This window comes from Pteropus medius, unplaced genomic scaffold (assembly GCF_902729225.1).
Source record: "Pteropus medius unplaced genomic scaffold, Ma_sr-lr_union100, whole genome shotgun sequence".
NCBI lineage: Eukaryota > Metazoa > Chordata > Mammalia > Chiroptera > Pteropodidae > Pteropus > Pteropus medius.
Window position 1 is genome coordinate 16003950 of NW_024352784.1, and position 26647 is coordinate 16030596.

The 26647-nt window shown below is 33.2% G+C and overlaps 1 protein-coding gene across 2 annotated transcripts in view; it reads left to right on the top strand.

Annotated features, from left to right (window-relative positions):
* Positions 1-12256: 12256 nt before the first annotated feature.
* The window catches only part of FOLH1 (folate hydrolase 1), a 47330-nt gene continuing 32939 nt past the window's right edge, over positions 12257-26647 (top strand). For both annotated transcript variants that reach the window (XM_039848335.1, XM_039848336.1), the window contains exons 1-4: positions 12257-12485; positions 14701-14800; positions 19295-19481; positions 23270-23371. In XM_039848335.1, coding sequence (XP_039704269.1) covers positions 12368-12485; positions 14701-14800; positions 19295-19481; positions 23270-23371 — 507 coding nt within the window. In that variant the 5' untranslated portion in view covers positions 12257-12367. The remainder of the gene's footprint in view (positions 12486-14700; positions 14801-19294; positions 19482-23269; positions 23372-26647) is intronic.

The following is a 26647-nucleotide window of genomic DNA, read 5'->3' on the forward strand; positions in this document are numbered from 1 at the left end:
TCAGCAAGAAAAGTAACTTGGTATGATGAAATTTTCATAAGTAACCTTAATCATTAGGATCAAGTAAATTAAGTAAATGTAAGACTCTTTAGTAATTATATTGTTGAAAATGGTTTCCTAAATATCTTTTAGTAACTTGAAACTAAGTTTTGCTAGATAAATTAAATAATGGATATTCATAGAATGTCGATACCATTTTCAAATAAGATAAAATAATGAAACATTAATTACTTAACATAGATTTGTCTACTTTTTGCTTATTATGGAGGAACTAAAGATATTTTGGTGCCACATTTTTAAAAAATGTGCTATGAGGAAATATATATTTCTAGAAATTATGTGTTCATAAATGTATCTAAAGAATTCTGGTGTAGCAGATAGTTCACAATTGCTTAGTTCTTAGTTTTTGCTAATTAAGACTTTTAAAGGTTAAGAATTCTAATATGTAATTAAAGCTACAGGAATTAATAATACTAGGGAAAACAACTGTGTATACAAGAAAAATTGAGTATGTTTTATCTTTTAAAAAAGTATGAGAGGGAGATGTATTTTTGAGGAAAAGGAAATTAATGTATTTCTAAAGTAAGGCTGGTTGTTTCAGAATGGGTAAGAAGAAAAACAGGACAAAAATCTGAATGTAAAGAGGAAAGTTGTAGAAAGTTTGTGGGAAAAGAATCTTGAGAAAGGAGATTTTAATCAAGTAAATGAACTTAAATATCAAAAGTAAGCTGGCACAAAATTAAAGTTTGGTTTTCTCTCTCTGCTAAAAGGACTATTGATCTGCTACTGACATTGTAAAAAGGCTTTTTTTTTGCCTAGAAAGCAAAGATTTTGTTTTATCAAAATAATTTTTTGTTTTATGTTGCCTTCAAAACTTAGAAATTGAGATTATAGTAACCTTTGTTTTTCTTTTGTTTCCACAGAGATGCTTCTTCTAAATACCTGATTGCTTGCACCATAGGCTTAATTTGAGGAGGCCACCTGCATCACTGCCTCCTGAAATGAAATACAACTATTTAGACTGAACTTTTTCAATACTGAGAAACAATTTACCAACCCAACTTCTGGAATGTAAAACTTCCAGGGAAGTTTCAGAGGGGGGAACTGTGAGGATGCAGAATGAGTCACCTCAAGTGTGACTCTGTGATGTGCAGATTTTTTTGAGCTAAAGGCGACTTCAGCTGCAGGCTCAAGAGAAACTTCTGCCTGGAGTCCCTCTTAAGGACCTAAAAAATTCGAATTAAAGGCCTTGCCCATAAGAGATTATCAGAGATAACTTCTTTTAACCTATCTATAGGGCAGGGCAAACTTCTGTTCACTAAAGTTCTGCTCTTCTTATTATCCTGCAATGGACCTTTTGAAGCCCCCAGGGCACCTTACTTGATCTCGAGCTGAGGACGTCTCATATACCCATGTTCCTTTTCTATCTCTAAACCTCTTGTGTGTGCAGGATCTCTTGACTCTCTCACATATGCAGGGTTTCCATACATATGTATGAATTAAATTTGGGTATTTTTGCTCTGTCTTTTGTCTATTTAATCATTAGATGAGCCAGAAGAACCTTGAGGGTAGAGGAAACTGTTTCTCCCCACACTAGGAAACTTATACTGCACAAATAGCTTATTTGCATGTTTTTGGCCAGTGGCTTGAAATCCACTGTGTTAGCTCTTAGAAGGAGAAAAGGTGAAAACTCATCAAAAGTTTCTTAACCAAGATATTTGAAATGGACATAATCATAAAATAAACATTTCTGAAGAAAAGAACAAACTATTCTAGTGTAGGAGGACATGGAGTATAATACAAATCATAAAGTGTGAAATAGCTCACAAACAACATTGTCTAAGTCCTCAAATTGTTGCTTAATAAACACTTCAACAACAAACGTCCTTAGAAACCTAAATAAACAACTTGCATTAGAAATATCTTTGGCAAGAGAACCTTTCACAAAACCCTCTGGACTTGAAATGAAATCCCAAATCTCAAACTGATAGATGAGAGGTATTAAATTAATTAAGCAAGGAGGCCATTAGATTGAGGTGACTTTAGCGTAATGGTAGCTTATGTAAGCAAACCGAACCTAAGCCTATAAATGCCTTAAGGTTATGAAATCAAAATTTACGGACAGCAAATAACAAACAGCCAACTAGGCTTTAAGCGATAGCCAATCAATAATTTTCTTTTCTTCCACCGTAAAGGGTAGAGGGAAAATGATTTTGGTTTTGTTTCTCTGTAGAACCCTGACTAATACAGGTGGGTAGTAGACAAACTTCTCTTTGACCAGGTGAAGTATGAGTGGCCTAACAGACTTCCAGGTGGAGATCTCAATTAAGCAATTCAGTATTTTAATTCTGGATCTCAGAGGTAAAGTCTGGGCTAACAATAAACATGAAAAATTGGAGGAATCCATCAAGATCAGTGATATTTAGTGACACCAGCTTCTATAACAAATAAATCGATTGGGTGAAAATAAAAGAATTTTATTTTTCACTTCTCTAAAGTCTAACTGGGCATTCTTGATCACTGGTCACTCCTCTAAGCAATGACTCAGTAATCAGTGTTCTTTCTATCTTGAGGCTATACTATTCTCTAGGGCTTTCATTATCTCTTCTAGATCCTGTGCATTCAGCCAAGATAAAGGTGAAGAGAGAGAGTAGAAGATTGTGTAGGAGGTTTTTAAGGGCCAGGCTTAGCAGTGACATATGCCACGTTCGCCCACATTTAATTAGCTCTTACACAGTAAGGTGGGTCTACCTATTGTCAAGATAGATTGAGACTTTTAGTCTAGCTATGTGCCTAGGAAACAGGGAAATGTGCTTAGTGAACTCTTAACCATTTTCTACCAGAAAGTTTGAAATCACCTCAAGAGATATTAGAGAAATAAGAGCGTACAGGGCCAAAGGCAGAGCCTTGAGACATTCCAACATTTAAAGGGCTGGCAAGGAGACTGAAAAGGAATACAGTTAGAGAAGAGTGGTGTCATCTAGGCTAGAAGAGAAAGTCTTAACTAAGAAACTATCAAATAACTTTGCTAAATTCTCTGAGTGTCTGCACTGTGATGCTTTTTTAAAAATGTCCTCGAGGCAAGGTTTTACAAAGAAAAACTATTCAGAATTTTACTTTGATTTTTATGATCAATATTTGGTTGAGTGAAGTTAGAGATTTTAAAAATCATGTCTAATTTTACACACGTAGCTAAATACTGATTAAATACTGTTAAACACTTTAAACAGAACTTATACATTTAATTTATTCTGTCTATTAATATTTAGACACTTCCATCATCTAACAAACCTTCTTAAGTACTTAAAATTAATTCTTATGTCTAATAAATCGAACTTAGAATTATGGAGAACTTAACTTCTTTTATATATTCCAGTAAAACTGCATATAAGTACAGTAAGTAATTTCAACTTAAAACCCAAAAGATAAACTCAATTACTCAATTACATAGCTTATATCAGAATCAAGGCTAATCGAATAGGCCAAATTCTCTCAAATATCAGAAATCACATTTTTGAAATGCTAAATATGCCTACATCTCTTCTAATTTATAGATTTAATTACCTGTGCATTTCTAAGTTTAAATCTAAATATTCTACAGGTAAAAATATGCTTTCTCTCAAAGGAAACATTGGTGTTATCGCAAAGGGTCTTCAAGGGAACTGTCTTAGATGTTCAGAATTTGCATATTTTCCTTAGCTACTGAGAGGAATTCTGACATCCGTGCCTGTAACGCCCTATTTGTAGCCACTATATTAACCCACTAACTAGTCTTGTAGATCTCATAGCCCATGGAGATTACATGCTTGGGTTTGGATTTTACCTAATTCTTCTCCTAAGACTCTGAAATCCCACTCAGGTGATTATATCACTGAATTTAATTTTCTTTGGTTCTTATGTTAAAATATCTTCCTATATAGATCTAAATACCTCTGATCTTGATGGAAACCTATACTTTTATAGGTCTGGATAACTCTCATGGCTACACATTGTCACAAAGTTTGGTTATTTCACAGAGAGAGAGAGAGAAGAGAAAGGGAGAGAGATGGAGGGAGGAAAAGAGGAAGAGAGAGAGACAGACAGAAAGAGAGACAGAGATGCAATAAGAATTGGTAACTTTGAGAAGAGCCTTTTCTGTAGAGTGGTAGAGATTATAAAAAGTGTGAAACTGAATAATTTACCTGTAATTGCATATGTGAGTAACTGAGATAGATTTACAATCAAGTATGTGTAATTTTAAAGCCATGACTTTGACAAGATGTACTTGGCCTTTGTATGTGTGAATCTTTTTGTCTTTTCAATATGTATTGTTTATTTTTTATTAAGTAAGTACTCTGAATCTAAGATTTAGCATTTTATCAGCAAAATATTTGTTAATTTATTGTCTTGGTTATAATTTGAGCCTTTTAACATCCTATAGTTTTTAGAATTATCATCTAGTTTGTTTGTTTTTTAACTGTGGTAAGAACATTTAACATGAGAGCTACCCTTTTAACATATTTTTAAGTGTACAAAACAGTATAGTTATCTATAATGAACAATATTATCTACAGGCATAATGTTGAACTTATTCATCTTGCATAACTAAAATTTTATAGCAACACCTTGGTAACCACCATTCTATTCTTTGCTTCTATCAGTTTTACTATTTTAGATACTTCATGTAAGCAGAAGCCTGCAATATTTTCCTTTCTGTGACTGACTTATTTCACTTAGCATAATGTCCTCAAGGTTCATCTTGATGTTGTTTCTTCGCTTATTGCAGGATTTCCTTCTTTTTTTTAAAGCTAAACAATGTTCCATTGTATGTATACACCAGATTTTGATGTGCATTTAGGTTGTTCCCACATCCTGGCTCTTAGTGAATAGGACTGCAATGAACATAGCAATACTAACATCTCTTCGAGGTCCTGCTTCCAATTCTTCTGGATAAATACCCAGAAGTGGGATAGAATAAAACAGAAGTTCTTAATAAATTTTTGAGGAACCTTCACACTGTTTTCTATAGCTACTGTACCATTCTACATTCTCACCAACAGTGTACAGGAGTTCCAATTATTTTTAAAAAAATAAAATACAATAGAGATTGTAGATTTTAGTTTCTAGTTTGAAATAAACAATAAAACATGCCTCCAATCCATACCCGCCTCTCCCTGCCAAAAATACATCTTAAATAAAACTTTAGTGTACTGTTCCCCATATTATCTCGAGCTTTGAAGATATTTTTTCAACACATGATAACTCAATTTCCTTCAGTTTACATCATAATCATATTTTTCTCAGAAATACCAACAGGGACCTTCAAAACTGTGACCTTTGCCAATATTTTTTCTCAATTAGCTTTAGGTTGAGATTTCACCTTTATATTTCAAACAAATCTCAATAGTTTTCACTTTGCCCCTTATAAATCACACTCACCTTGCTTCTACTGAATTCACTGACATTCTATGATCATTCTGCTCTGTGTAGAATAGAAAGGCCTTTCCTACTTCATCTCTCTGGAGAACGCCTTTTCATTTTGCATGTTCTTTAAGGGACACTCTTTTATTTTAATATCTTTCATGACAAAATTCTTGGTGCTTCTTTCCAGGACAGACTTCAGCTTGATCCAATATATTGAATTCTTACATGAATTAGATAATACAGAAATTTGGGGGAAGTTTAAAAATAAAAATTCCATTCTTTACATCTATTCTTTGAAATAGTATACAGTAAAGCTACTAAAATAATAAAGAAGATAAATTATGTACTGATATAAAAGTCTGCACTATTGAGTAAAACAACTTTTACAATTTTAGACATAAGTATATATAAAACTTTATACAAAATGAAGGGGGGAAAAAGCAGAATACACTCCCCAGATTGGACAAAACACCTAAATAGTCACTCTAAAAAAATAGAAATACAAATGGGCAACAAACTTAGGAAAGCTGCTCAATGTTGTTAGCCATCAGGGAAACACAATTTAGTTGGCAAGGATATGGAGGGATTAGAATTTCGCATATACTACTGGTAAGAGTGGTATATAAAAAGTAGACCCATTTACTAAACCTGAACATAAATATTCCTGTGGCTGATAGATAAATACTCACAGAAATAAATACATATGATTTCGAAGAGATATGCACAAGAATCTTCATAGATGCACAATTTCTGATAGCCAAGAATTAGAAAAACCTAAATGTCTATTAAGAGGAGAATGGATGAATAAACTGTTGTACACTTGGTTAGTCGATAGCACTAAGAACAAATGAACTACCACTTCAGGGAAAAATATGGTTCAATGGTGTATGAAGCCCGCTCCCACCAGCTTATAAGAGGCAATTATGGGCATCTCTTTCTAGCTCACATTCAGTTACATCATATCGTTAGTTTGAAAACTGCCATGATGGGAGTATTTGCATCATGGAAATCAGAAAATGCTATATATCAAAGCTTTTCCTCTCCTTGTCAGAGCTAATTTACTAAGCCCACCACTGAAAGTATCTCACAAACATAATTCCAAACAAAAGAAGCCAAACACAAAAGTATATATATATACTATAAGATTCCATTTATAGAAATTTCAAAAACAGGCAAAACCAAACTTTGGTGTAAGAATTCAGACTGAGAGAATGGTGGATATTCTACAGTGTGAAGGGCAGTGAAGTAAAGAAAATTGAAGAGGGCATCTGGAGTCCACAGTGATCTTCTGTTTTGTGATCTTGATGCTGAATTACCAGTGTTTTAGCTTTGTAAAAATTCATAAAGTTGTACTATTATGGCTTGTGTACTATTTTGCATATATGCATACATTAATTAAAAGCTTTATTAAAAATAAATAAAGGCATTAGCATAAACTCATTTTGTACTTTTTAAAGTACTGTATGTGCACATAGAAAAATGTCTGGGAAGAATTAGTACCAAAATGTTTAGAGCAGGGGTCCCCAACCTCTGGGCCACGGACCTGTACCATCCATGGCCTAGCAGGAACTGGGTGGCACAGCAGGAAGTGAGCAGCAGGCAAGCGAGCAGAATGATCATCTGTATTTGCAGCTGCTCTCCAGAACTATTCGCCTCAGCTCCACCTCAGATCATCAGGCATTAGATTTTCATAGGAGCACCAGTCCCTGGTGTCAAAAAGGTCGGAGACTGCTGGTTTACAGTACTGACTTCTGGAGAGTGATATGGTATGGGGAGGGAGTGAGGGGTGTAAAAGATCGCTTGAGCTTCTTACTTCCTATACTTCTACACATGTTTCTTAAAATAGTAAGCAAGTTTTATTTTAGTAATAAAAATTTACAGAAAAAATACTAAATTATACCTAAATATTACAAATGTATTTTTTCATAAAAAAATGTCCTTTTACTATCTTAGTCCATTATTTGCTTGGAAAGAGTATAGCTAAGTTTTCTGCTTAACAAAAGTCCAAATCAAAGACACTTGTCTGCAAAGATTCCCTTAGTGTAGGCCAAGTTAGCATAAGGAAAATAAGAATAAATTACTCTGAAAGAGTAGGATTTAAATGAATCATTAAGAAATATTCTCATGCATGCCCTTATTTTATCATTTAAGTCAATTCTCTTGATTCACAGTTTAGATACAATAAAATGAACAGGTTTTAAATGTATAGTCTAAAGAGTTTGACAAGTGTTTATGTTTATATAAAACCACCCCCCAAGTTAAAAAGATTAAATTTAAAAAATTATATGTATAATCACTTGGAGAAGTTAGTTAGAATGTTTATCTTTCTAAGCTATGTCATTTAGTGTATAATTTACAGTTCAGGAATACTGTGTTCATAGTTTAAGTAGAAGTCAGAGAATATTAAAGTATTTTTTTTCTTGAGGAAGTTAAAGTATTTTTGAAAACTAAATATCTATTAGAGGCTGGGGATAGATCAAAGTAATTAAATAATTTTAATTCAACAGATCTCAGAGATGTGTGTAATACTCTTTGATTTAATTTATGTTTGTACAAAGAGAAATTGATTTTATCGTCATTGTCATTTCTACTGACATAATCTCTTTTGATTTGTGAAAGAATTCTTAGTATTGCCCATAGAATATCTCATTTTACTTTTTGTAATACACTTATTTACTGTTTTTGTAAGAATGAGTTTTCCTTAACTTTAGCAAATGACAATGTTTTGGTTTTAAACACAGAAAATCTCTGGGTATGTATATGAGGTTCTACGATTCTATTTAAAATGATCTGATTAAATAAGGTAATGATTTTACATGTTTTTTTTTTGAAATATGGAATTACTGCATTTATCACTCATTCACAGTTATTTAAGTGCCAGACTTCTTTGCTAACCTTTTTAACCAATATATACAAAAGGAACTTTTATTATTCCTATTTCATAGAGGAGTAAATTGAGAATTAGCAAGACTAAGTAAATAAAAGTGTATGATGGAGAAATTAATGGAGGATGCTGTTAGAAAGAGTTCAAAATGTTGACAGCCAACAGTGCTTTGTAAAGAAATTTAGAATTATTATATAGTTCATTGGAATCCACATATAGTTTCTGAGCTGAGAAATTAAAAATAGAGTACAGACCTTGGAAAATTAATCTGACAAGTATCTGAGCTCTCAAGCCTTCTTCCATCTGAGTTCACAGGAAAATGCCAAGATTTTTTGGTCAAGACTGTTTTAAATTATTTGAGCCTAACGAGGTTCGATTATATACACTCTCTCCATGGCTGGTTAGCCAACTTAACTATTCTTTTCTGATTTACACATACAGTAGTCCCCCCTTATCTGCAATGGATACGGTCCAAGACCCCCAGTGGTGCCTGAAACTGCAGATAGTACCAAAACCTATATTTTCTATGTTTTTTTTCTTACATATACATACCTACGATAAAGTTTAATTTATAAAGTAGGTGCAATAAAAGATGAGCAACTAATAATAAAAGAGGACAATTATAATAATATACTGTAATAAAAATTATGCGTGTGTCTCTCTCAAAATATCTTGTTGTACTGTACTCACCCTTCTTGTGGTGATGTAAGATAAAATGCTTACGTGAGGAGATGAAGTAAGGTGAATCACATAGTGTTAGGTGACTATTGGCCTTCTGAAGATTTGTCAGAAGGAGGATTATGGAGCTGTGACGATGTTATGTCTTCGGTCCACAAATTTAAAGTCTTTTCTATCTTAACAAAACACTTATGATGCACTGTAGCTGTAATTTTTTCAAATTGAGATATGTCAGCAAAATCAGCGAAAATTTCTTTTTCTTTTTACAATAGCAGAGGTAGAAGATTCCTTCTTACCGTAGATCTTAGCGACTTCAGCAAAGGATTTTTTTTTTCTCTTCCTTATTAAATTGAGAACTTTCACCTTTTTTCTTAAAGGAAGCACTTTATGGCTTCTCTTTGGCATATAGATACACTAAATAAAGGATGATTCACATCCGGGGAGGAACGGAGCAGGATGTCATGAGATTTCATCACTACTCAGAATGGCACGCAATTTAGGACTTATAAGTTGTTTATTTCTGGAATTATCCATTTAATATATTTTCAGACTGCGGTTGATGCTAGTAACTGAAACAGCAGAAAGTAAAACCGCAGAAAGCTAAATTGTGAATAAGAGGCCTACTGTATCAATGCTAGCAAGGCGCAGGTGGGGATCATAATGGTAGTATCTATTGAGCATCTGCTTTTCACCTAACATTACAGTTCCAAGAGCCAGAACTCCTAGTTTAAGGGGAAAAAAAAAAGATATGCTTTTGGCATTTCTGTGACCCAGCCTAGTACTTAGCCCATGGTAATAATTTAAAAAATGCTTTTCAGACTGGATGAAATACTTACATGAGTACATATTAGTAAAGGACAAAAATGTTTTTTCTCATTACTGAATTAAAGTTAAATACTTTTATTTTGTACCATACTGCTCCATTGTTTAAAGAGTTTTGTAATTAGGTAATAACTTTTTATCATTAACAGCGGCTATACAATTCATTCATTTAAAAGTATTTATTGTATAACTATTAGATGCCAAGTGTTCTACCAGCACAGTCCCTCCTCTATGGAAGCTTTCAGTTTAGAGATTCTGTAAAAGCTGATTGACAGCTAATAGCAGATGCAAGTATATTACCTTTCCTTTATTTAACATTTCTATTCCGAATCTACCATTTCCTGCGCTCAGACAGGAAGAGGATGGTCAGGTCATATTTTAACTTATCTACCTAACCACAAAGTAGTGTCACTCATTTATATATATATACTTATTTATATATATATATATATATACACACACACATTTATATATATATATACTCATTTATATATATATACTCATTTATATATACACACACACACACACATACACACACACATATATATACATACATATGTGTGTGTGTGTGTATATGTATACATATATATGTATATATATATGTGTGTGTGTATGTGTGTGTGTATATATATATATAAATGAGTATAAATATATATAAATGAGTATATATATATAAATAAGTATATATATTTATATATATAAATGAGTATATATATGTGTGTGTGTATATATATACATATATATGTATATATGTGTGTATTTTATATATACATATATATGTATATAGATATAGATATAGATATAGATGAGCACATGTCATTATAAAATATTTCAGGATATTCTTCCAGCAAGAGCTATTGAGGTTATTATGAATCATTGAGTATGAATAAGGAGCCCGTAATGCTTTCCTGAACACGAACTGTTGATGTTCTTTTTGGTTTATAATCTCTGCTTTCTGATATTATTTATCTTTTTATTTAGGCCCTGTCTTCCCATTTTGACTAAAGTTTTTCAATAACAGTAATCATTTCTTATACCTACCTCATAATTGCTTTATTGCTTAGCATGTTTCTATATGCTGGCCATTGTATAACTCTGGAAAATAGACAGGAACCTCTAGCACCAAGGAGCTTAAAATCTGAAAGAAAATAAAAGAGTAAAATGTGTAACGAAAGGCTAACAATGAAAATTGAAGAAAATGATAGATCAGTGCATTAATGTCAGAGAATGAATGAACATCTGTCAAATCTTATAAAAAGGAGTCCTCCTCCCTTCATGGAGCTCATAGTCTAGTGGGGAAGACATACCTTTTTACAACTAACTTTACGAGCATGTTCCACACAGTAGGCACTGTGCTATATGCTTTACATGAATTATTTCATGTAATTATCAGGACTTTGTCCCAAAGAATTCTAGGTGGTTATGCAAGCCACACTAGGTTTTTCTGTTGTCATTTTTTTATGATTTCCCTTTTACAGATGAGGAAACTAAGGTTTAGTGTAGTTGATTAACTTTCCCCCAAAACCTGGCAAATGTTTGTTTTGATAAGCATTAGACCACATTATGCTTCCTTCTTCAACTATTGAAGAAAGATGATAGAAGTGTTTTCACATAAGGGCTTGCAGAAGAATAATGCCAAACCCAGTTGGATGCTCTCGTTTCTCTCAATTATAATATTTATTATACTACATTGTAACTGCATTTACTTGTATATCTTCCCAGATACTGTGATCTTTTTTGAGATCAGGTACTTTATTTTACATATATTTGTACTCATAATTTCTGGCATAGAATAACTATTTAATAAATATACTTTCAATGAACGAATGAATGCTTGAACCGAAGAATTTGCCCTCATCAAGTTCCAATATTATTTCTTTAAAAATAGTTTTGTTATATAAAAGGGGGAATGAGGGACTAAAAGCTTATTAATATCAACAATATTCATTAGAAGAACACAGTGGTAATTCATGTTGACACCATCTTGACTGTCCAACACAAAGCCAGAACTGAACCCAGTTTTTCTACTTGACTTTATTCATTATAGTGTCATAGAGTATTAAATAGGACTTCAGAGCTAATAAAATTAGTTCCTGGAGAGATAATTTAGTCTAGTCTACCAACTAGCCTGGAGTCAAGTCCCTATCTATTTTCCTAGGCAGACAAAGGGGGCGCATTCTATTGAATTACATGGTCAATCCTTAGTTTTTTGTGTGTGTGTGTGAATCGGATTTTGGTCTGGGAGTAAAGAAAGGAGAATAGCTTCTTTCTCCGTTCTTCTCTCCCTTCATTCCTTCCTTTTTTTCTTTTTTCTTTAATTTTTAAATAAACAAGAGCTAGAACTTTTCACAAGAAACTTCAGCGCCCCTCCAAAGGGGCCGGGTTTTCTTCTGGCGACTGCTACTGCTTTTCTCTTGTTGGGATTGGTTGAGAGTAAGCTAGAAAGACTTTTAGGGCGGAGAAACCAGACGCCGGGGTTGGGAGTGGATCCTCGCGGCAGTAGCGGGAGGAAGCCTCTGGCCCGCAGTAGGGCCGCAGCGTAGGAGCAAGTCCCAGGAGGCCCCGCCGCCCCGCGCGGAGATGTGGGATCGCCTTCACGAAACTGACCCGACCCCTGTCCCTTGGTACCGTCAGCGCTGTTTCTGCGCTGCGGTGCTGGGGCTGGCCGCCGTCTTCTTCACCTTCGGCTTCCTCCTGGGTAGGTTCAGACTCGCCACACACACCCCAGAGCCTACCCGCAGTTCCGCGCTTTGCGGGACTTGTGGGCCCACTGCTACGTGGGGTCTCCGGGAGGGTGGTTTGTTTAGGGGGAAGGTGGGGATGAGCCCTGGCGAGTTAGGTGGAGGTTTCTGGGTTCTGGACAATCTAACGTAGGACAGTCACCCAGGGTAATGGGTAGAAAGGAGAGCCCCTGAAACTGGACTTGAGAAGGTCTTCTCGCTCGATCCCTTGAAGAAATTGGTACGTTTCAGGGCGAGCGGCAGGTCTCTGGGGCAACTGAACCAGGTCATCCAAGGTGCTAAGCAGGGGATGACTTACTGTTTGGGGTCTGTATCTAGTCGTGTGCCTGGGGCTGTTTCATCTATACGGTAGGTGGATGTCAGGGCACTCAATGCTGCGTGGAAGCCCTTTGCTCTCCTCGCTTTTCTCGTCCTTGGGAGTAAATAATAAGAGGAACGTTTAGTAACTGGCTGACATTATTGTCAGCTCTCCGAACAGGTCTTTATCTGCAGTACTTTAGCGTCGTCCCCTATATACTGATTTGCATATTTAACCCAACTCTTTAAGAAAACCAGGAGCAACACAGACGAGCTTGTCCTCTTTTAAATTCTAATTTTGACTCTTCGTGTTCTTGAATAAGTTACCGAGACTCTCAGCCTCAGTTTCTCAATCTTTATGATGATGATAATATCTACAGTTTATTTGGAATAGTACATGAAATAACATCTAAAGTTCTTAGCACACTTATTGGAGAATTGGCACTTTTCTTTATTCTTTCTTGGTGAGGAACTGCTTCTCATTGGACATTAATGCACAGGACTAGCCTGAGGTATTGCCTGGTAGTTTGCCTATGCTCTAAATTCTAGATTCTCTTTCTGGGATTTAGATTATAATACTTATTATATTACATATAATACAGGGCATAGATAGCTGGGTTAACTCAACCTCCCTCTCTTCTTGCTTGCTCTATGACTTTAGAGTCATTTAAAAACTTCTGAGCTGCACTCTGCTCATAACTAACATCTGGCTAGGGTTGTGGGGCTCAGTTTCAATTTTCTCAACTGTAAAAATGGGAAATAGCTGACATGGGGATTCAAATCTTCTGCATGTCTTGAGGGAATTTTAATTTTCTTAATATTGCCCTCAGGCTTCCATCCTTGTATTCACTGCTCAGTGGCTAACAGAATAGTTTTTTTAGTAAAATGTTTATTTTTTCCTAGGAGTCTTTGTTGTCCCTCCTCCCACCCCTCCTCCCTCTTCATCCTGTTTTTTCTCCAGTTCTCAGGTCAAGAATTTCATCCTCATTGTGTCTGTCTTTCCCTGATCCCATAGGCTAATCCTTTGTTTTAGTACCGGTGGAACTGTATTTCCATTTGCTACCAACTATTTATTTCAGTATGCCTGTGTGTATGTATGCTGTTATTAACTAGAAAGCTCCATGAAAGCTGCCTGGGTGCTGATTTGTTAACTATTTTATGCCCAGATCCTGTCATTTCTCTATATAAACCCTGTACTGATACCCTACTTCCCTCAAGGGTAAACCTCTCTACATCATCAACATACCCATTGCCCCTGGCTTGTGTGAGTCTTACAGCGATGTTGGATGAATCCTAGTTTCACTGTAGCTTTGGAAGTTGAACTTCTAAAGCCTACTTCAAATGAAAACAAAATCTCAGCATATTTTTAGTTTTAGTATCTGAACAAATTGTAAGTCTGGATTTCCTTCAACTCTTTGAAATAATCTATATACTTGAAATATATTCATAATTCATTATAAGCATTGACTAAATGCTTATTCTGGATCAGCAGAGAACAATTACTGGGGATAGAAGCTTTAAAGAGAAAGAAGGTAGATCTCCTTTTACCTTAATTTTCTGGACATCTTGTTTATACCCATTAGTTGAAACATGTTTAATTTTAGTGCTCATTTTCTCAATAACACATTTCTTAGAATAACAGGGATCTTACCATTGAAACTGGAGAAAAATATGTTACGGTTGATTTGGAAATTAAAAGTCTGGGTGCATTTTTTTTTTTCTAGTGGAAGTAGGCAAGAGAAATTAAATTTCAGAAAATTTCGATTAAAGGTCTTTGGAAATTTATGTTTTATATATGATAGATACAACAATAAGGAAAAATAGCTCCTGTCTATGAGCTCACTTCTCATTCTTATATTTGTATGTATTCTACAGGATGGTTTATAAAAGCCCCCAATGCAGCTAACGTGTCACAGCATAATGTGAAGACATTTTTGGATGAATTGAAAGCTGAGAACATCAAAAAATTCTTATAGTAAGCATATACTTGAAAGTTTATATAGACAATTTGTTGGAAACTTTTATTATTCTGTTTAGAAGTTTTGATCTGATATTTCATATACAGGCATTGACTTTTATATTTTTTGTTTTATTGTTGAAAATCTTGTATCATTTGGACAGGGTTATATATTTCAGCTGAACTTTATCATTATAGACATTTTAAAACAGGAATCAGGAGACTCTGTAAAGGGTCTGTCTTTCTATGTCTGCTGATCACTGTCACAACTACACAGGTCTGCTATTTGTGGCACAAAAGACATAGACTCAGCCATAAAAAAAAAAAAAAGAAAAAGAAGTCTTAGCATTTGCCATGCCATGAATGGACCTAGAGGGCATTATGCTAAGGGAAACGAATCAGAGAAAGACAAACACCAAATGATTTCATGTATATGTGGAGTTTAAAGAACAAAATAAACAACGGAATCAGAATCAAAACAACAGAGTAGAGAACAAACTGGCGATTGCCAGATAGGAAAGGGGTTGTGAGGCTGAGTGAAAAAGGTGAAGGGATTAAGAAGTACAAATTGTTAGTTAACAAAATAGTCATGGGGTTGTGAAGTTACAGCATAGATAATATAGTCAATAATATTGTAATAACAATGTATGTGCCAGGTGGGTACTAGACTAATTGGGGAAATCACTTCATACATTATATAAATGTCTAACCACTTCACTGTACATCTGAAATTAATATAAAATAACATTGTCAACTCTAATTAAAAAATAAAAAAGCCATAGAAAATACCAATAAGTGTAGCAGTTCTGATAAAATTTTATTTATAGGCACTAAAATTTGAACTTCATATAATTGACATGTCACAAAGTATTATTCTTGATTTTTTTCACGTATTGAAAATGTAATAACCATTCTTAGCTGTGAACTGTACAAAACCAGCAAGCAAGCTGGTTTTGGTCAGTGGAACATAGTTTTCTGACTCCTGTTTTATAAGGAGATAGTATATTCTAGTCAAAAGAATAAACTTGGACTTCAGAGTCAGACATACTTAAGTTTAAATTCCATCTTTGCCCATTGATAGCAAAGTAACTATGAGTGAATATGTAACCCTCCTGAGCAGTCCTTGCCACATCTATAAAATGAGGATAATGATATGGTTGTGATGAAGATGAAATTAGAGAGCATATGTGACATAGTTTAAAATCTAGCTCCTTATATCCTGAAACAGCTATCTCTAATGTACAGTTAAAGAGGTAAATGAGTAAATTTAAAAAGTGTTTGCAAAGCAACTAAAATTAACACTTATATAGAATGATTATATATAATTAATTAGAATATTTAGCTTTTCAAAATATAAAGTCTCTTTTTTAAAAAAAAAAACAAAACAAATCAGCTTAGCGCATGTGTCCAAAACTACTTGAAGTCTAGGTGAGTGAAGGAGTCATTAGTGACTCCTAAAATTATACAAGATATAATTTTAAATAAAAATTGGTTTTATATATACATAAACGTATACCTATAGATGTACACACATAATCATATAAATGTCTATATTAATTATGATAAAATTAAAATTGATTAAAAATTTTCTAGGGCACCTTCTAGGTCTTTAGAAGAGCCATTTCAAGTGAGAGACCATTAAGCTTAAATTTTGTGGAAATTCCTCTTCTCTGCCTCTTGCACTTATTAGCTATAATTAAGTATAATAAATATAATGAAAACGAGGTCTGGCAAAATTTAATATTTACTCCTGGACAGAAGTGCTGTCCCTACTTCCTTCTTCCTTTTCTAACCTGAGGCATGAACTGACCGGCAAAAAAGAAAAACAAATGCCTTTTGTTTATTTGTCTTCCTGAAACCTTGAGCAAGATCCAAGTACTCGGCTTCTTGCTTATTCTCCATGTCCCTGACCAAGCTCTTCTAACTGTTCAGAATTCAAGGATGTTTCATCATAACACACGAAAGAGATTATGAGAACCCTCATTATACCTCTAAGGACTGCAGAATCTCCAGAAACCTTTTGTACCCTCCAGATTTCCAATTATGCCGCTTGTCCATCAGAAAGCTTTGAATCTAATTATACCCATAGGTCAGTGGCCATTAAGTCTTGGATCTCTCATTTGTCCCCTTTTATAACCTTTTGCTCTGCTACTAGAAATCCCCACTACTAAATTATTTGCTTCTCAGTGGTGGCTGGGAGGATTAAGAAGGGGCTGCCTTTTCAGTTTCCCTTGAGGTGCAGTGTTGTCTTGTTTCCCTTCAGTTTTATAAACACCTGGTTGATTCTCAGATCTGTTTACTATTTTGCATCTATTTAAGAGGGGCTGTCCTTTAACACTCAGAAGGATGAGATTATTTTAGAAGAGTGTTAGACCTCTGGTCTCAGAATTTCACTGATCTGCATTCGAATACCAGTTCTACCTTTTATTAGCTGCCTTTAAGTCATCTAACTTTTGTCTACACTGGTCCATCATTTGTAGACCAGATTTATTGTATTATAATGGGGAATACGAACAGCTCCTTTTATTAATTGAGATAATGTGATGATACTTGGGATGTATTTAAACTTTTCTAGCCAGGCAAAAATATATGAGCCAGTTTTTAAAAATACAAGTTGTTGGATATTTTGGATAATTTCCAAATTATTACTTTTTTAAAAAAATTGATATTCCAGTAGGATCAACAAATTCTTGTGACATAATTTCTCAATTGATTAAAACAACATAAGATTTCAGGACCGTTTTTAATATCAGTTATCTAATTGAGCCTCAAATTGTAAAGTAATGAGATAGCAGTAGTCTCTCCATGTTCAGATGAGACACTTAAGACATGACCAAGATTACACAAGTTAGTGGCCAAACCTCTAATACACCACTTATATGATTTATTTATCTTTAGAAATTAAAATTTTTTCTATTTTTTTCAGAATCAGCCTTGCTTCAAATGAATGAATGGGTTCAACCCTGATCATAGCACCTGGTTTTATCATAGTTGGTAATGACAAAACTGTTAGAAGGAATTTCACTCATGATAACAAAGTCTGAAATGAACTATTTTTAAAATTTTTATGTATTTTTTATGTGAGCCAGTTTAAAAGTTCCCTAGCAACTTTTCAGGAAATATGCATAACCTGTATCCACTTTAGTAATGTTACAGTTTGTGATCTGTACAACATGTAAGAAAATAGCAATATGTTAGCTGTTTCTCTGTTTTCTCTGCAGGTATACAATGATGAAGGGATACATAGACTTCTTAGCTGCTTCTTAAAAATTGTGTTCTTTTGTTGCTATATTTTTCAGATGCACATTAGAAATTCTATGTAAAGTGTTAAGCCCTTAAAAATTTACTGAATTAGGCTTTTAATACTATTTTTGTAAATACAATTTAAATTTTTTTAATATAAGTATAAAAATTAATCACAGGGTTTTTTTGGGGAGAATTAACTTATTTTCCTTGGCTGATTTACCAAATCAAAAATTCAATTGCAAAAAAAAAAAAAATCCAGATGCACAGTAGAATTAAATAGTTTGAAACTGGGATAATCATATCCGTTACTTACTTTTTTTCTTAAAATCGCTGTAAGGATGAAAGTGTGTTAATTTTAGTAAAACCTACCTATTTAGAACTAGATATTTATGAAGTTCAAGAAGTTCATGGGCTAGAAGTAAATAAATGTCTTTACATGATATATGAGGAGTTTTCTTTTTCCCCACCCACCCCTTACGCGGTTTAAGTTGAAAATACCAATAAGCTGACTCTTGAGAGAAATGACAAATTTTCAGGAGGGAAAAATTCAAAACAAACAAAAGAACCAGTATCTAGACATATTAAATGAAAAATTAATCTACTCAAGAAAATATTTCTGATAGCCAGTTTTTGGCCTCATAACTTACTCGATAAAGGTATTTCTGATCAAATTGATTCTCATCGATTTTTATTACAATACATGATGGATGGAGTACAAGGGATTTAGTCTGAACTTGTGTAAATATGTTAAGATGTTTCTTAATGAAGACTATGAATGATTGCTAATGAAAAAATTTCTCACTTGACTATAACTTTGGATATTTAAAAATAAATGTAATTATCAGTAATTCTGGGCATGTCACACCATGGTATTTTGGATGAAATTTTTTTTATCTCTCAAATATTTTACACAGTGAAATAAAAAAACAGGTAATCCACAAAAGTTTCAAGAGACATGGGTCTTGAAGTAAAGAATATATTTTCCTCAGCTACCATTCAGGACATGTCTACAGGGTTTCACATAACAATTCTCTGCAAAGATCAGTTTCTCCATTTTTTTCTCTTGAATGAGTACAAATTAGAGCATGAAAACTTCAAAATACACTTTGAAAATCTATTCGATGCAGTGATACTACCACTTTGCTATTTTAACATATCAGATTTCAGAGTATTTTTTTTATGTAAATATGCCTTATTTGGTTGTTGATTTGGAATAAAGGCTGACTAAATAATAATTTCTAACCACTTTCAATTTTTGTTCACCAGTAATTTTACACGGATTCCACATTTAGCAGGAACAGAACAAAACTTTCAGCTTGCAAAGCAAATTCAATCTCAGTGGAAAGAATTTGGCCTGGATTCTGTTGAGTTAGCCCATTATGATGTCCTGTTGTCCTATCCAAATAAGACTCATCCCAACTACATCTCAATAATTGATGAAAATGGAAATGAGGTAAGAAAAATATAGAAAAGAAACTCCATCTATTCTTTTCAAATACCTTTTATGAAAGAATGCCCTATATATCTTTAATAATTGATATAAATCAATATTATTGAAACTTGTGAATAATGCCTTTAATATCATTATTACTAGTAATCGATTTCTTATGATGTTTGAATTTAATGTGATATTGGAAAGATTCTGAGAAATTAATGCTTGAAAAAAGTTGCTGTTTTTTTTAAAAAAATATTTTAGTATTGTACACTAATGTAAAATATAAGATATTACTTAACTTCCAAGCAACTGAAATAGATACATTTTTTTATAGCTTCAGACCTTAAAAGATATTGCATAGGTTTGGGGTTGCTAGGAAATTCGGAAACCCAGTGCGTAGTTTGAACTCGCTGGTTTTTATTATACTTAATGATTATGACTCGTATGATCATATGTTCAGCTCTCTGCCCAGAACTTGTACGGGGGCATTTGCAGAGGAAGAGAGTTTGGAGAGAAAATCTATAGAATGATATCTAGTTTAAAGAATTAAAACCCTGTTTGCAAGTTAGGGCATGTGAGAAAGAGAAGACAGTATAAGTAGTTGAGATATTTCTTATCATGAAAGCTCATAAAACATATATATTCATCCCTAGTTAGCATACCTTAGTTTTATAGCTACCATACCTAACTAAAATAGCCCCTTTCAGTCTAGATAGCTTCCAACGGTCCTTTTCTTAGCTTGGGCTTCTAAATTATATATAGTTTCAAATATGTCCAGTTTGATCAATGTTGACAATGTTAAAAATATACAGACTTAAACTTTTGTCATGAGCTACCATATCTGGGGATTATCTATGTACAGTGAGGAAAATAGCAAACTTTAATTTCTTTTTTTCCTTTTTCACCTCCCAATTTTGACTATACTTTTGTTTTTATTATTTCATTTCATTATTTTTGCCATTACAAGCATTTATGAAATTCCTAAAGCCTGTCACGTAATTTAAATATGTCATGTAGAAGTTTCATTTTGGAGATTTTTCTGGATGGTGTTAGCTGCCTAAAACTTCTTAATTATTTTAAAGTTATATCATTAGTTCACTTTCATTTTTTAGAAATTTATTTATTTTAATTAGGTTCAAGTATACAAGACATTGGGTTAGATATCTATATAGTTCATAAAATGATCCCCCCGATTTCTCCCTCCTTCTCCTGACCCTCCACCTAGCCAGTGTATTAATGGTAACTGCATTCCCTATGCTGTGCTCCCCATCCCCGTGACCATCTATCAGCTACCAATTTGTACTTCTTTAACCCTTCTCTCCATTTTCCCAGCCCCCCAAACCCCCTCCACTCTATCTTTCACCAAATGTACACTATTTTTCTGAGTCTGATTTTGCTTAGTTTGTTCTTTTTATTCCTTAGATTCTGCATATAAGTGAAATCGTGTCGTATTTATCTTTCTCTTTCTGACTTAAATACCTTCTAGGTCCACCAAAACAATATCTTTTTCCATCCCCTTCCTTTTAGTCTATGTGTGTCTTTTAATCTGAAGTGAGTCTCTTGTAGGCAGCATATAAGGGTCTTGTCTTCTTTCCATTCATCCACTCCATCTTTTATTTGGAGCACTTAATTCTTTTCCATTTGAAGTACTTATTCACTTTCATTTTTATTTTTACCCAAGTTATACTTGCACATAAAGAATCACGTAGTTGTCCAAAGTGCCTTGCTTTCCTCTGTATTTCCCCCTTCCCTGAGGCAATCACTATTTAACCAGGAGTTAATTCGTTTGCTATTTACCTCTATTTTCTTAAAGAGCATACTTATATTACTTGTGTTTCAGGTTCAGGCGTTGCCTTTTGACATAATGACAGTTCAGCTCGATTTTTATCCTCTGTTTCAACTACAAATGCTTCTTACTCCCTCCTCATCTCCCACTGTAGTTTAGTTATTGTGACTAACTGTTCATAACTGAGATGTGTGGTAAACTATGAACTTTTACCCTCCTGCACAACACAGACACATTTCCCTGCCACAGGCAACAGATATGATTAGTATTTTGTAGATTCTACCAGAAACGTTTTAAATAAATACAGACATTATTTTACCTTTGTTTATGTACAGGTAACATACCATATAGGTTGAATTATATATTGCCCTTTTTATGTCATAACAAGTAAATAAAATTTGTAAGTCAAACTTCTTTTAGTTCTGATCAGAATACCCAATTTGAGGCTATATTCGCGAGTTTGGGAAAGTGAGCAATGCTCACTGGTATGTAGCCTGCTATTGATAAAGTCATCCCAAAAACCTCATTTCCTTGACCTTAAAAAACTTTTGTTAGTTGTGAGAATAACTCATAAACTCTTAAAATGCACTTGCTCAGTAATGCTGTAAAATCGAAGATTAGTATAAAGGCAAATCAAGTGAGACAAGTTTAAGTACTCTCTTGGCTAAAAGACTTGCTGATGTAATGACTTTTTTCTAAATGGATTTTTATTGCACTTTAGTATAGTTTCTCTTACAATCGTTCCCAGTGATTCAGATGAGTTTGTACACTATGTGGACCACAGAAAAATTATGGAAAATTTGGGATATGTGAGAAGTTTTGGAGGGTAGTAGTTGCTTTGATTTCATTTTAGGTTCTGTTAGCCTCAAGAGAGGTAGCCAACTGATGCTGTAGTTAGAATAATATAATGTTACCCCATATTCACTCCCCAGCTCTCATCACCCTTTGTACTACTGTGCTGGCCAGGACTTAGAGCATAAAATTGCAAAGAAGTGGTGATAGCAGATATCTTTGACTTGAAGGAAATATTTTTAATGTTTCACCATTAATTTTGATATTTACTGTAACTTTATTAAGTAGGAATTGGATTTTTCAGTTAAAAACTAATAAAATTAACCATCCAAAAAAAGGTAGAGGGGAGAAAAAGAAGCATTAGGGGAAGAAAAGTAAGAGTAAAAATCATATAATAAGGTGGAAATTACCTGATTACTATATATCAGTAATTACATAATTCTAGAATTGTGGATTCCCTGGCAGGGTTTTTTCCTCCGCTACCACAAACCATTACTTTTTGTGGGACAGGTTTATTTCTAGTTTATCCTTAGCCCTAAAGGATGTTGTCCTTTGAAGACCCAGCTTTTATGCAGGTGTCTCCATTATTTGGACCAGGGTCGGACTCCTCTTTTAACTCTTGTATGCTTCCCGTGGAGAAAGATCCAGCTAAGGCAAAAGCAGATTTTAATGCTAACCTCAGAATTCCTGCTTCCGCGTCATTTTTTTTTTTTTTTCTGGCTTCTGATTATTTTCTTGCTTTTTTTCCCCAATTCAATGATACACTTAAAAAAAAGATAACATAACATTTTATATTTGGTTCAGTGTTTTTAGTTCTTTTCAGAATGGATGTTGTTCAGTATATCTAAGTACTATCAGGTATGGATTCCTCAAAAATGTAATTTTCATTGAAGTGAATTTAATATTTAATTTGTTCCTAAGTAATTATCTTTGCATTGTTTTAAGTGGCTAAGATTACTATACAATGTCATTTTTATTTGGAGAATAAAATTTTTCTTCTAAATCAAAAGCTGGTGCCTACAGATCCTCTCAGGGTCTATAATTTATTCATTCTATGAAAGCCTTACAGCTTCTAGCACAGTACTGGGTATTTGATATGTATTCTCAAAATACCGAAGGATTGATTAACCTCTACTGACAAAATAGATAATATACATTTTTCTTTATTTGATTGTAGTAATCAAACTTTACCTGATTTACTTCTGGTTGTTATATTTTGTTTCTGTAGATTTTGAACACATCATTATTTGAACCACCTCCTCCAGGATATGAAAATGTTTCAAATGTTGTGCCACCTTATAACGCTTTCTCTCCACAAGGAATGCCAGAGGTAAAAATCCAATACAATAAAATAAAAATAACAGTCAGAACCCCATCATATATGCGAGCAATAATTAGAGATATATTAAGAGGTTTTTGATATAATCCAAATTCACCATTTTTCCACATTTATGAAGCTAGAATTTCTTAGTAGGAAAAAGAAATATTATTTTTTGTTCATAACATTTTTTAAGATAACGTTTACTACAATGAGATGCGGAAATCCAAAATGTGTATTTATTGAAGAGAAATGCATATACTCGTGTAATCCAAACCCCATCAACATATAGAATATTACCATCACTTCAGAAAGAACCTTTATGCCCTTTTCAATCAATTATACACACCCCGAGGCAACCATTTTTCTGAATATTTTTTGCCAAAATATATTTTGGTTAGCTTTGTCAATTCTAGAAATTCATATAAATGGAATTATATAACATGTAATCATTTGTGTCTATTGTCTTTCACTAAGCATAGAGTCTGAAATTCATGTTTTTTGTGTTTGTTTTTTTAAATTTGTTAAGTAATTTCCATTTTTACAAAAATACTGTATACCTTACTACTGTTATATAGCACTGATGAATTTTCAAAGAATTTGAATAAGAATATTATTGCCATTTTCAAATGAAGAGCATGAATGTTTACTTAGTAAAGCAGTGTGAATGACTGTCGTCTTAAATTTTACAGTCAATCCCTAGATTCTTGCACAGTACTTTGTTTTATATGTGAAAGCTAAATTTGAAAGAGTTGAATATAATTTATTAGCATCTTTTAAAAAATTCTATAATACTCAACATCAATTTCAGACATTGAGTTTAGGTGTCTCGGATATAGTCACAAGAAAATGCTATTGACAGTTGGGTATATTGAAGTATCATTCAATAGAGGTAAAATCTTGGGCTTTCATTGGAAACATCCTAAGTAAAAATCTGCATTTAAATTTGAATTGATACTTAAAAATTTATCTTCACCAATCAGGACTTATTAGGATGATTTAATATCAGGTAATACCATATTTTTTAATAAGTAAGGTAAAAAAAGTCACATTTTTATTCTTTTCAAAAGTATTTTATTTATTAACTTATTTGTGATTTAAAAACTTTACAAACTTAGAATAGAAGAATGTTTTCTGTTGGTTGTATGAAATTTACCTCAAATGAATAATTAATATTATACTAAATGTTAAATTATTAGAAAAAGTCTTCCTAAACATTAGAACACTTGTAATTATTTAATAAATTCATAATTTTATAATTGACATGAGATAGAAATAAAGCATATAACGATTGGAAATGAAGAGATAGTATATTTTAGAACTCAGGTGTAGTGAGATCACTTAGACTTATTCCTTGGGTTAAAGTACGTTACTATCATGTGTTCATGTAAAATTCCTAACTTAATTATTTAATTGCTTTTCTTTCCCTTTCATTTCTCATTTCTCTTCTAATTCTCATTCCTTTTCTCTCATTCTGTCTCCCCCCCAGCCCATTCTAATGTATTTATGTCCTTAGCAATGTATGTATTCTTGAAAGTACAAGGCTTTATTTTATGTTAGGTGGATATTTAGATTTACATAAGTAGTATATTTTAGGTCTTATTTGATCTCTTACTATTTTCAACCAAAGGTCTTTTAGAAATCTATTCGTATTTCCTTAGGTCAACATAGTTCATTACTTTTCACTGTTGCATATCACTCGATGTATGTGCTTACCATATGTAACATCCATTCTCTCAGTGGCAAACACATGTTTTGCCTCTGAACCTGAATTACCACAAAGTATTGGAGTGAATATGCTCATACTTGTCGCCATATAAGCTTGCAAGTGTTTCTCTGTGTACGATAAGCCAGGCATGAGATTGCTGGTTTGCAGGGAATACTTAATTTGACAATATCCAGACTGTAGCGGTTTATTACTCCCAGTGACACTGTATAAATGTTCCTTTTTCCCCATATTTTCATCAACAATTGAAATTATACTTTATAATTTTTGCCCATATTTGTTTTATTATTGTTTTAGTTAATTTATTTCAATTCATATTTTTCCCATTACAAACAAGGTGCTCATCTCTAAACATTTGTTAGCTATTCTGATTTTTCAATCTGTGAAATGATTATTATAACCTTTTTCTTTTCCTGTTAAATTTTTGGCCTTTTTCTTATTAATTTTAGGGGTTTCTTCAGTATTTTATTCCATATTGGTTTAAATATTGAAAATATGTTCTCCTAATTTTTACTATTTGTTCGCATTATCTGTGTTGTCGTTTATTAAAAATAGATCTTTCATTTTAGTACTGTCTAATTGTTCTCTTTATGTTTTACACTTTGGATCTTCTTGATTAATTTATGTCTTCATTGTTTAAGGTGATATGTCTGTATAACCAGAATAGATGAAGAGTACTCATATGTATTTATTTTAAAAATAGCATTAATATTACCAGCTTGGAGTTAAATATATACATATATATAGACAGATAGTACATAATAGCAGAAAATAAAACAAATTAATTTAAAATAACCATAAAATATAAAATATGCTTTAAAAATCTTAAATGATTGTGGACTAGTTGATGAATACTGAAATTTATTGAGCAGTAAAAATATTATGTACAAAGAAACAGATTATGTTTCTGGATGAGAAGACAGAATGTTATAAGGAGATAATTATACTTAACAATAGTTGTGTCTTTACTGTATAATCTGTTAAAAATTCCCCAGATGATTTTTGAACTTTGACAGAATTCTTCTACTTTAACAGAACCTTAGAGATTAATTAACTCACATCTTTCAAGTAGGCTTAAACTAATCGAAACTAATGAGAGGATAGGAGCATGTGAATCTGCATTGGATTGTTATTTGTGTTTAAATCTTAGAGGTTTTTCTGGCTGGTGTGCTACACTGGATCACCTGTAACCTATCCAGTGGAGAATCAGTTTTTTAAACTGATGTCTATACGTATGCTTAAGATATTTCACTGTAAATTATCTTTGGATCTACATCTGAATCCTCTGGAGTTTGAAATACTGGTTTTGCTTTAGCCTATTTGAAATTAGTAATGTGATAATATCCATAAAATATAGTCTAATCTAGGGGTTCTCAAACTTCAGCAGGTTATCAAAATAATCCAAAGGATTTGTAAAACTCAGATTGGGGTTCCTACTCCCTGAGTGTCAGTAAGTTCTGGGTGAAGTCTGAGAATTTGTTACCAACGAAGTCTGAAGTGATGTTGATTCTGAGGGTTCAAGAACCATGCTTTGAAAACTGCTGGTTTTTCAAGTCTTTTAA